The sequence below is a fragment of the Protobothrops mucrosquamatus genome, unplaced genomic scaffold, assembly GCF_001527695.2.
Source record: "Protobothrops mucrosquamatus isolate PMUCROS unplaced genomic scaffold, P.Mucros_1.0 scaffold3988, whole genome shotgun sequence".
Classification (NCBI taxonomy): domain Eukaryota; kingdom Metazoa; phylum Chordata; class Lepidosauria; order Squamata; family Viperidae; genus Protobothrops; species Protobothrops mucrosquamatus.
Window position 1 is genome coordinate 86,197 of NW_015389926.1, and position 12,670 is coordinate 98,866.

At 46.5% G+C, this 12,670-nt stretch overlaps 1 protein-coding gene across 1 annotated transcript in view; it reads left to right on the plus strand.

Moving 5' to 3' along the window:
* LOC114922158 (zinc finger protein 721-like) overlaps positions 1-5,635 on the plus strand; it is a 20,150-nt gene extending 14,515 nt beyond the window's left edge. The window contains exons 3-5 of the mRNA XM_029286527.1: positions 3,747-4,175; positions 4,511-4,648; positions 5,574-5,635. Of these exons, the coding sequence (XP_029142360.1) occupies positions 3,747-4,175; positions 4,511-4,648; positions 5,574-5,635 (629 nt within the window). The remainder of the gene's footprint in view (positions 1-3,746; positions 4,176-4,510; positions 4,649-5,573) is intronic.
* Positions 5,636-12,670: the final 7,035 nt, after the last annotated feature.

The following is a 12,670-nucleotide window of genomic DNA, read 5'->3' on the forward strand; positions in this document are numbered from 1 at the left end:
GTCAGGCCATGACTTGGTGTCCTTGAGATACTTATGCCATCCTCTCCTTTCTGTAGGGAGACTGGACCCATTCAAACGCTCCTCCTCCCGGTGACTGATGGCCCCAATGGGTTACAGAGGGAACTGGGGAATATCCAGGGGGGCTTGCGGCATGGTCCTGTCAAGTCTCATTATATCCTGGAACTAAAGGGCAGCGAAACCTTTGGACAGGATCGTACCTATAGGGCTTCTCTTGACCCACTCACACCCACAGGCGCCCCCCGACCTGAGCGACGAGCTGGCCACGCCCCCCAGCCATTGACTTTGCTCGTCAAAAGTTTGCAAAAGGGAATCACATGACCCTGGGACCACCAGAAATATGAATCTGGCCAAGCTTCCGAACGTAAACCACATTCGGGAATGCTGCAACGGTCATAACTCTGAGAAATTGTCATAAGTCACATTTTTCAGTGCCGTTGTAACTTTGAACGGTCACTAAGCAAACTGTTGTAAGTCGAGGACTACCTGTACTTTATCCCTTTTTCCATTTTTTATTTTTTTTTGGTCATCGGGTTTTTCACACCTTGCTAGGCGACTGGTGGTAGTTGAATATGGCCTTATCCTAAAAGTGGTACGATCGGTGAAAAGGTTGAAAAGTCCTGAATTAGATCCCTCACACTTCTGGCTTGTGGAAATCTCCAGGATGGTATCAGAAAGGGGTCATTTCTGGGACTTTTCAAGGCCCCGATTCACCCCCTACTCAAAAATCATCTCTTGATCCCACTTGTCTGGGCCATTTTTTATCCCGTTTCCCATCTTCCCTTTCGGGGGAAGCTGGTAGAAAAGGTGGTTTCAGATGCAAGAAATCAGGAGCAAAGGTTCGCATTGGCTGTTTCCATCTCAAGTAGGATCACAGATTGAGGAAACGTTTAAGATCTAAATCTATGCCTCTGTTCAGAACGACGCAGAATTAACGTCCAAGCTCTTTTACATCCAGAGGGAATGATCTCTATTACTCAATGCACAAACCCTGTCAAGGTCCATCATGCTGTCCTGCCATTCTTTGAAAGGGGGGGGAGGTTTGCTGGCATTTGTGCTTGCTTTTTGCTTTGCTAATTGCTTGGTAATTTAGGGAGAGAGATATCTACGGAGACAACAGAGTGGACTCTCTCCCAGCCAGTTTTCGCCAGACTTCAAAGCGGAGGGTGAACTGCTATCTCCCAGCACCTCAGAGAATCTCAAAACAACCTTTCAGCATCACATTGGCTGCCGGTGGACTGGTTAGGGGGGCTGTGGGGTTTGGGAAACGAAGAAATGCCTCTGGGTTTCAGACTTCACCTTGTCTTCCTGTTAGACACAAAAATAGTCACAAATTGAAATCCACTCTGAGTTACAAATAGAAAAGAAGTTTATTAGACTTGACAACAAAGTCTAAAAAAATGACGGTTTGCAAAGCGTGGTGGATTCAGGAAGGCAATGCAATGTAGCCAAGCACTGAACCACACCCCAAATTCCAAAATCACATATTATTATACATCCTATCGNCCTGTTTGCTTACATTATACTAATAAGATCCCTCCCCTATTATCCTATATGAATTCTAGAGGAGAGATGTCTCCCATCTTCTACACCTGTTAGATCAGGTAGGGGGTACCAGGCACCAGAAGGTACTTAAAAACAATTCCTAGATGGTGACTCACACTGGGCCCCATGGTAACTCCTGTTCTCCCCCCTTCCTCCATCTGAGGCTTGTATGTTCCCTATATACTCAAAGCATCTACTCAGGCAATTGATTATACAATGATTTTTACATTTTTACATTTTTTTACATTTTATTAAATTTATACCCCGCCCTTCTCCCGTAGGACTCAGGGCGGCTTACAGCCAGTTAAAAACAATTTAATACAATACAATAGAAGTTTTTAAAAAATCATTAAGAATAAATATCTACTAAATATCTACTAAAATTTGGCTAAAACCAATTTAAAATACCCCTAGGCCAGTCCTGCCCGCTGGAACAACCAGGTCTTAAGGGCGCGGCGGAAGGAGGGGAGATCCGGAATGACCCGGATCTCTGGGGGCAGCTCGTTCCAGAGGGTATATATGATAATTATAAAATATGTTTACATGATGATAATACTAAAACCATATATATATTTATTTTTAAATTTCCTCCACACAATCAGCTGTTTCTCCGTAAAAGTTCTTTTGATCCAACTAGATGGAATCAGAGTCTTCCTTTGCTGAGGGACCAGCTGAGGCAGTTCCTTACAAGCCCAAAGCAGAAGCCCACCAAAAAGAGTCAGTCTTTGTGCCTTTAAGCCCTCCATGGATACAGGCTTATCAATTCAAAGGGTCTAGTGAGCTTCAGAGAATAATGTATAGCACTTCTTCCACTGCTTATTAAACTCAGCCCTTCTCTTTGCTCGGAAGTGTTGATAAGAATATTAGGCGCATTCTACCAAATAACAGCTGCTAGCCAGGGGTATGTAGGTATGCATTATATTTATACAACCTCACACTTTAATAAAAGCAGAACACAACACAGAAGCCAGTAAAGAGACTCCCAGCTCCTCCAGACGTAACATATTCCCACTTTCTAGAATCATAGAGGGTCTCCTGTTGGAGGAGGGGGTTGGACTAGAAGACCTCCAAGGTCCCTTCCAGCTGTGTTGTTCTGTTATCTGATGAGAGAACTTCCTGCCTTCATCTAAACATGCCTGGAGAAGGTCACTGGGCTCCAGCATCAGATTCCCTCAGGCATTGAGTGCAGAAACAACAGGAACATTAAAATGATTTCACATCTTAGAAAAGGGGCTTTGGGGGAGGTGGGGGACATAGAAGTTCAAAAGCCTCTGAAACTGCCAGCTCAGGATCCTCTCTCAGCCCGGGAGAAGCTGGCTGGAGGCTGAGAGAGCAGCAGGAACCCCTCCAGCCTTTGGGGGGGGGGGCGTAGGAAGCACGGAGAGCCCCCCAAGGCCGAGGGTCTCGGGCCAGGCTCCCCGGGGAGAAAGGGGCGCATGGGGGGAGAAAAGCGGACCCCAAAATTCAATTCCCCTTTGCATCATCTCCGCGGCGGGAATAATACCCCCCTCGCTACTGCGCAGGCGCTCTCTGGCCGATTGAAAGAAAGCGACACGCCGATTGGTCGTTCTGGGGAGGGCGGCGATTGGCAGGAGGACTCCTCCTTCAGAGGAAGAGGCGGAGCGTCGAGGACAAGCACGCGAAAAGAGGTCCCGCCTCCACTTCCGGATATAAAACGGGCAACGAGCGATCTTCCTGAAGCGGCGATAGAGGAGCCGGGATGCACTTTTGGCGCAGGGGATGCTGGGAGTCGCAGTCGAGTAGGGCGTCTTCTGGGGGAGGGAGGCCTGGTCCGTGAGAGGCGGAGGCTTCGGCCTTCCTCCCCGGGGAGCGTCTGGGGCCCCTCGGGAAAGGGACGGAGCCGTGACCCGCCTCTCCTTTGCTCCTGCAGGAGGACGGGCGAGCCCTGCGGAGGAAAGGGGCGCTCCCCGGGAGGAGACGGCGGGGAAGGCCCGACAGGGATGAGCCGAAGGGGACTCCGGGAAAGGAGGCCGCCTGGAGGGAGAAGCGGGGAGCAGGAAACGGGCGGAGACCCCGAGACGGGCCTGGAAGGCGGAGGGTCCTTCGGGACAGGCGGAAGACTCGGAAACGCCACAGAATCCACAAGAAATATGAATGCCCGGAATGTGAAAAATTCTTCAAAAGAATTGACCATTTTCAAAGCCATCTAAGAATCCACTCAGGAGAAAAGAAAGGAGAAAAGAAAAACGAATGCCCGGAATGTGGAAAAACCTTCAGAAGAATTGACCATTTTCAAAGCCATCTAAGAATCCACTCTGGAGAAAAGAAATACGAATGCACAGACTGTGAAAAACCCTTCAACTCAAATGGAGATCTTGAAAAGCATCTAAGAATCCACCCAGGAGAAAAACCTTATCAATGCGTGGAATGTGGAAAGAGCTTCGGTCATATGAGCAGCCTTTACGTACATCAAAGGATCCACACTGGAGAGAAACCGTTTAAATGCCTGGAGTGTGGAAAGAGCTTCAGACATAGGAACAGCCTTTACGTACATCAAAGGATCCACTCAGGAGTAAAACCGTATAAATGCCTGGAGTGTGGAAAGAGCTTTATTGATGGTGGAAACCTCTATAAACATCAAAGGATTCACACCGGAGAAAAACCATATAAATGCCTTGAGTGTGAAAAGTCCTTCAGTCAGAGCAGAAGCCTTTGTGCACATCAAAGAATCCACATAGGAGAGAAACAGCATAAACACTTGAGGTGTGGAAAGAGCTTTAATGAGAGGAGAACAGACAGACAACTCAGCAATCTCCAAAGAATTCTCCAGGGAGAAAGGAAATATCAATGCACAGAATGTGAAAAATCTTTCAAAACTAATAGAGATACTGAAAACCATCTAAGAATCCACACAGGAGAAAAAACATTTAAATGTCTGGAGTGTGGAAAGTGCTTCACTCGGACAGGACACTTTTATACCCATCAGAGGATCCACATAACAAAAACCATAGGAATGCTTGGGAGTGTGGAAAGAGCTTTACTGTGATTGGACAGCTCCGCAAAAATCAAATGATCTACACTGGAGAAAAACCACATAAATGTCTGGAGTCTGGAAAAAGTTTCTGTAAGAAGGGAAGGCTTTCTAAGCATCAAAGAATCCATTCAGGAGAAAAATCATATAAATGCCTTGAGTGTGGAAAGAGTTTTACCGACAGTTCACACCTTCATCGGCATCAAAAGATTCCCATGGGGGGGGGGGGGAATGCTAAATATGCCTGTGTGTGGAAAGACCTTAAGTCATGATACATGTCTAAGTAATTGAATTGAACTCATTGAATTCAATTGAATAATTTGTTTAGCCAAGTGTGATTAGGCACATAAGGAATTTGCTTCCGGTGCAGAAGCTCTCGGTGTACACGCAAAGCAACAGAATTAATGACAATAGTAATAGCAACAGACTTATATACTAGTTCACAGTGCTTTACAGCCCTCTAAGTGGTTTATAGAACTAGCATATTGGCCCCAACAATCTGGGTCCTCATTTACCGATCTTGGAAGGACGGAATGCTGAGTCAATCTTGACCCAGTGGAATTCGAACTGTCAAACTAAGGACACCTGGCAGGAAGCAGAAGTAGCCTGCAATACTGCATTCTAATCACTGCGCCACCAGAGGTGGAAGGGACCTTAGAAGTTTAGTCCAATCCGCTGTTAAAAGAGGAGACCCTATACCAGAGGTCTCCAACCTTTCTGGGCTCGCAGACCAGAGGGAAGGAGAGTAGCTTCCAAATTGGCATGCGTGCACATGCGAACGCAAACAAGGCCACACACAATGGCGTGGCCCCATTCATGCATGCGACATGACAGCCCCACCCCAAAAAATGGTTATAAAAACAGGCACAGATTAGAAAGGGAGAAACAATACATTTCTTTGGGGACCTGACAGGTCCGTTTCTAAAATCTTTCGCTCTCTCATTGGATGTTGACTTTTTGTTGGAAGTATAGATAAAAACACCACTCGTGCTCCTAATTCTTTCACTGTCTTCCCTAGCTGTTTATAATCTCGTTACTATTTTTAGTTTCATTGTTGCGTCATTGGTCCCCCATGTGTAAGGGAAGAAAGGGGTAGTCATCCGTGGGGTTGATTATTTTAGTAAGTTTCTCAGTTACATCTTTGATTTTTGCTCCAGGGAGATAACGTGCTTCTCTAGATTGACAGTTCGGTCTGCAAGACTGTAGTTTCTGTTCCCCAAAGAACTGAATCTCCTATCACCAATATTCATCTTTTTTCCCCTAGGGAAGGACAGCATTCCTTTCCCAGGAATGGTGGGTTGAACCTCCTTTTTAAAAACAATTGATGACTGCTCTTTTATAGGTGTCTGCATATTTTTTCCCAGGGGGAGGCTATGAAAGCGATTGTTCAGTTCTAGAGGTGCTTCACTGGAGTGGGCTAGGGTGGATAGTGGGGGCTTTGCTCCTGGTTGCTGTTTTCTTCTAAGAGTGGCATGTTTCCATCCGTCTTCCTCTTTGGGTTCATATATGGGGTCATTTTTTGGGGGGGGGGAAAGCTGTTTATTCCCTATTTTGTTCAATTTGGATGTATCAGTTTTCTTTTTGTTCATATATGGCAGTGGTGGCGAACCTATGGCACGGGTGCCAGAGGCGGCACTCGGAGCCCTCTCTGTGGGCACACATGCTGTTGCCCCTGCCTTGCCTCCGCCCACGATCCCCTCACCAGTAGCCTCCCTGGAGAAGAGTCGCCCCTGAGCGTGGCCCACGCGGAGCAGCGCAGCCAAAGACATGGCAGCCAGGCAGTGTAGACAAGACTCTGCCCTCGCCCCATCGTGCACAGTTGATGCTGCGGGGCGCGGGCAGAGGGCGTAGCTGCCATGGCGCTGCTGGGCTGCCTGGGCGATCTTCGGTTGGGCCTGGAGGGGGTGAGTGGCCCTGTGGGCAGGCAGGATGGGACGGAGTGTGGGCGGGGCAGGAGTGGGGCCAGTTTTTGGGCACTCGGTCTCTAAAAGGTTCGCCATCACTGATATATGGGATCATTTTTTTTTAAAGAAGCTGTTTGCTCCCTATTGTGTTTAATTTTGATGTAGTTTTCTTCTTTAGGTTGGGGATTTTCGCTTTGTTCATTGAGTTCCAGACTGGCTAGAGTTGCTTCTAGACCCTTTACTTTTTTCTTCTAGTAATTCATATAATTTACATTTGATACATATATAGTTTGAGTGTTCTGTGGGCATACAGTAAGCTCAAACCTTTGACATAATTTGCAAGTCACTACAATGTCAGTCTCTTATGTCCATGATTTTTGTGTTATAAATAAAAATTTTCCCCGTTGCGAATTGTCTATTTAACAATAGTTTACAAATGTTCTTGACCCTGACATCCCTCAGCCCATCTTTCAAGAGCCGATCGGGCAGTGGGCAGTCAGTGAACCTGCAAGCCAGTCGCGGAACCCCTGGACGTACTCGGCCACTCCTCTCCATCCCTGGCGAGTGGTCTTGATGCGATCTCTAGCTTGATGGCTGGCCAGGGGTCACCATGGGCCCTTCCAGAGCCATGGTGACCCATCTCACTTTGGCACCTTCTGTGGTTCTTTCTGGACCATACTCCTACATGTAGGTCCAAACCTGGGCCAAGAAGCCCAGTTGCTGGGGGTCCCTGTTAAATTTCACACCCACCAGTTCTGTCTTATGACCCCTCCTCCTCATCCTTGGTAATCCTGCAAGGGTGGCCCGTTGAGCTGCCACCCCTGATGCTGGGGCCACAGAGATTGCTGCTGTTGTGGGGCCGGCCACGGTCCTGTCTTCGGTGGCAGATGTTTTCGCCCCATCAGCCACTGCGGCTGGAGGTGGAATCTTAAGTTTCCCACGCAACAAGACAAAACTATTTCCTTCATTTCCCAAACCTCCCACCATGACCAGTTCAACTCCAGCCAATGTGATGCTTCCGAGATATTCTGAGAGCGCTGAGGTGTTTGGGCTGGTAAATTTCCACACTCGGAGTAAACGCCCTTGAAGATGCCAGGCACAAACGGGTTCCATGTTGATCTGCTCTTCCTCAGCTGTCCTTCCCCCCCACACACACACACACTAATTCCCACAATAGGTTTATTGCTCATTTGTCCCCCTCCTAGTCACTTGAGGCAGGACACTTGACAGGGTCCTTGGGAAAGAAGGTGGAAAGGGGAGGCAAAAAAGAATCTGGGTTTGGCGAGTGCTGATGGAACAACTGAGGGGGGGGGAGGGCTGACCCAACCTGGCTTCCTGCTGCAATGTATTTTGCAGATACCCTTCATGACAGTTTGATGTATTTTGCAGATATCCTTCATGAATGTAGACCACTAAAACTCTAATCCACTTCTATCTTATCAAGTGGTCGGTTGTCGTGTACTTTACCAAATGCCTTAGTGAAGTCCAAGTAAATTATTGTGGTTTTTATTATCGCCTGTTCACCGCCCTGAGTCCCGTAAGGGAGATAGGGCGGTATATAAATTCAATAAATAAATAAATAAATCTGTTTTTGACCAATCCATGCTGGCTCCTAGTTTATAACTTGGCTTGCCTCTAGGTGTTTGCAGATTCGTCTCTTGGTCATCTTTTCCAGAATCTTTCCAGGTACTGATGTCAGGTTGATAGGTCTGTGGTTTCCTGGAAGCTTGTTAAAAGAGATCCAACCTAGAAGTGAAGAGACATTTTCTGACGGAACAATTAATCCATGGGATAGCTTGCCTCCTTGGGATTCTGGCTGCTCCATCACTGGAGATTCTCAAAAATGTACTGAATAGCCATTTGAGCGGGATGATATAAGCTTCTGCCTTGAGGAAGGGGGTGGACTAGAAGACTTTGTAGGTCCCTTCCAGTCCTATGATTCTATGACTATGAAAGCCTATTTTCCAGAATCACTTTATTTCAGCTGAGCAGACAGAGATATTGTAGCTATGCTCCTGTGATGGAGATCACCCAACGTGGAAAACTGACCGTTTGAGATTATTTTTAAACTTGGTTTGGTTTGTCATGATCTGGGGAGTCCTATGGCTAGATGAGTTTGTCAAGTTTAAAAAGTTTTGCTAATTTAGAGGTTACGGATGCTATGTGACCCCAATCCATAAAAGAAAAAAAGGATCAGCCCGGCCTTTTAACATCAATAAGGAATGAAAGATGGAAGTCCATCAAGATCATGTGAAGTGTTAGTACCCCTTTATGCTGCTTTGGTAGGACCACACTTGGAATACTCTGTCCAGTTTTGATCACTGCGATACAAGAAGTATTTAGCTTTGAGATGCTAGAAAGCACATAGAAGGGCAATGAAGATGATTAGGCTAAAATATATGATGGACGTTTGCAGGAAATGGCTACATCGCTAGTCTAACAGAGAAGGATTAGGGGTGACATAATAGTAGTCTTTGAGGGGCTGCCACAAAGAAGAGGGGGTCAATTTATTTCCCAAAGTATCAGAAGGCAGGACAAGAAGCAACGGATGGAAACTGATCAAGGAGAAAAGCAATCTGGAATTAAGAAGAAAATTCCTAACAGAACAATTAATCAGTGGAACAACCTGCCTCCAGAAGTTGTGAACGCTCCAACGCTGGAAGTTTTTAAGAAGAGACTGGACAGCCATTTGCCTTAAACTATACTTAAATTATGCTTGAGCAGTACATTGAATAGGTAGAAGACCACCAAGGTACTGTCCAACTGAGTTATTCTGTAGTTCTGCAAGTCCCTTCTGGGATTTCTTCCAAAGGAAATTCAGGATTATGCCTTCCCAGTGACATGGGGGTACGCTGTCTCCTTGTTCATTGGACTTGGTCGTTCTGGCTTACAAGTAAGAATAGACTTGTATGTTCAGCCAGAGGGTCACAGCTTCTCTCAAGAGAAGCCTATCCTCCCCTAATACAGTCCAAAATACTTGATCATCAATTTGGATCCAAAATGGTGGCAGCCTTAAACATTCAAGGAACAACCCAAGAAACATTGATATTAAAAACTAGCATAATGTGTAAATTGAGAAGCATCTGAGACACAAGGGTGCCATCTGAGGGCAGGACCCAATAAGCAATGCCTAACTTCTCCAAACAGGAAAACCACCACCGTATGAGTGTATATGTGTGTGTGTAACTATCAGTAACTAGACCAGGGGTAGGCAACCTTGGCTCTTTTATGACTCGTGGACTTCAACTCCCAGAATTCCTGAGCCAGGCAAGCTGGCTCAGGAATTCTGGGAGTTGAAGTCCACGAGTCATAAAAGAGCCAAGGTTGCCTACCCCTGAAGTAGACTGATCCAGACTCAATAGACAAAATGCACTGCAAAGTCAGATAATTAGTTTTTAACCCCCCCCCTTTCAGTGGGTGGTGGGAGACTTTTATTTTACAAAAAGGAGAGATTCCAAATAACAATAAAAATTTCCAAATCGGAGCCAAAACAGGTCACACCTTTCCCTTCCTTCTAAGCACTCACATTTGACCAGTTTTTTCATCTTTTCCTTTGCTGGACTGAAAAGGGGGGGGGGCTCAGCATGTCACGTGAGAAGCCCAAATTTCCAACTAAGTTTCTGTCCAGAACATTTGGACAGAAATGGATCTTCCGAGTTGGGGGGCTATCTGAAGACGCTCTCAGTCCTAAAGGCAGTGGAATCCTAGATCGGAAGGGGCCTTAGAGATCATCTCGTTCAACCCCTGCCCAGGTGAGAATCCAACACTCCTGAACCACTGATAGATGGACGTCGAGAACCCCACGAGGCCTCTCCCACTTCCCAGGACAGCCTATTCTGGTAGTAAACTGCTGTTGCCGTAAGAATGATAATCCAAAATCTTATTAAAATCCTGATCATTTGAACCATTGTTTCTTGTCCCACTTTCTGAAACAGAGAAGAAATGAAACGCCAATCCAGGATGAAGGCACAGAAGAATCACATTAACTGCATGGAGCTTGGATTGATAGCTTTGGTTTAGTGGTGTCTGTTTCTCCCTAGTATGCAGGCCTAGTGAGATGGAACTACACAATCAACCCAGCTGAAAATGGGATCTCCTGCCTGGGTTGCCTCACATAGGACTGTTTCTCTTGCTCCAAGACAGCAACAACACCTTCCTAGCTTGAAAGCGCGTGTAAACACATGTGTACAGTGCAGCTATGTGCACATACAAGGCCTCACTCCCATCTCCTCTGCCACGTCCTACAAGAAGAAAGTACAACCACGTTCAATGGCTAGACTTCATCCTGTGCCCCTGGAAGAAAGCATTTCTCTAGAAACGACAATCCTGCAATCCGGAAGATTGGAAAAAAAAACCTCAATTGAAGGAACACAACAATGCATTACTTCAAACAAAGATCCAACTAAGGGAAGTTTTTTTTTTTTTTCTGGGTTGATTGAAGACATCTGTTCTGATCACTCTGGATCTTTTTCTTCTACTTTGATGAGAGGTTCCAGCAATTTGGGGTCTTCAACTAAGAGTTCGAGAGTGTCTTCGCCTGCTACTCGCCTCACTTTCTCTCCTTTGGCTGCGAGGATTTCCTCAATGTTCCTAATTCACAAAGAAAATTGTGTTACGAAGAAGGCTGGGAGCATTAGCCGGGACTGAAGCAAAAGCCTTGCTTTGTGCACATCATAGCTGCCTCTAATGCAAGACTGTAAGCAAGAAACACCCCCCCCCCCCAGGTAACAATGACTGCACAGTCATTTGCCGTAGAAAAAACAAGCAGAAATATTTTTTGCTCTTGGTCTTACTTTAATTACATGGAGGCTATCTTACGGGTTGCCCGTTTTGTTTATCTGTTTCATTATTCTTTCAGCCTTCACTTGTTGAGAAAGGGCAGTAACAGCCAACAATAATGGAATAAAATGGTTTCTGTGGGATTTTGTCACATAAGGCAGTGGTTCTCAACCTGTGGGTCGGGACCCCATTTGGGGTTGATCGACCATTTCATGGGGGTCGCCAAGCAAGGCTGTCCGCCATTTTTTTCCCCTTACCTCCCTTGGGCTGGGCCAGCTGGTGGTCAGCCTGCTCAGTCTCTGCCGCTTGCCAGCTACGCCTCGGCCGGCGCAGGGGGCAGAACCACGCATGCGCGGTGCTCCCGGGCAGGGAAAGTCCTTGACTTACGACCGGTTGGGTAGTCCTCGACTGACGACCGGTTTAGTCCTCGACTTACGACCGGTTTAGTCCTCGACTTACAACCGGTTGGGGTCACGGCATTAATAAGGTTGAGAACCACTGACATAAGGGATCCTGGCTTGGTGCTCGTTTTGCAAGCCAAAACAACAAAGATTTGTGGATTATGAGTTCTGATGTGTCCATCATGTCAGTTCTGAACTGTTCCCAGGAATTAATTCCAACTTCAGCAGGTGAAGCATCAAACCCTGAAGAACAGAAAGGAAAGAGCAAGGATTGCATACTCACCTTTTCCCCTCCAAGTCAGAGAACCAGCCCAAGTTATCAGCAATCACATGATGGTTGTTGCACCCCGAGCATTTCACTATCACAACTCCACGATGGTAAGCCACCTTGGAAATAGTTTTTGCAGATCGTGTCCTGCATACCTGAAACAGAAACCAAGTTCCATCAGGGACGTTTCAGAGTGGTTCTCTGGGATATCCCAGGGCAGGGAAATCAAGGGAGGTGTCCGTTTGTTTAGGTATTTCTTTATTTATTTATTTTTCATAATTTATATGCCGCCCTTCTCCCCACGGGACTCAGGGCGGCTCACAGCATATTAAAATAACACAATACAAACAACACACACAACATTTCCCCTATAAAAGCCAATTAAAACCAAATATTTGTAGCTGTGACATTATTAAAATCATTAAAAATTATCCCTATTTAAAATTCACCCTAGGTCAGTCCCGCTTGCTGAAAGAGCCATGTCTTGAGGGCGCGGCGGAAGGTTAGGAGATCCGGGATTGTCCGGATCTCGGGGGGTAGCTCGTTCCAGAGGGTGGGGGCACCCACAGAGAAGGCCCTCAATGACTTCTTTTATTACATTTGGAGAGCAGCCCAGCTCTCAGTGACTCACCGGCAAGGGGAGCCCTCCCATTTGCATGGCCTGCTCAGTTTGGCCAGACTTGTTGATTTGAAACGAGCCTGTTGAACCAAGCCACATCTTGGGATGTGCAAAGTCAGGGGGAAGCAGGTCGTGTGAACAGGG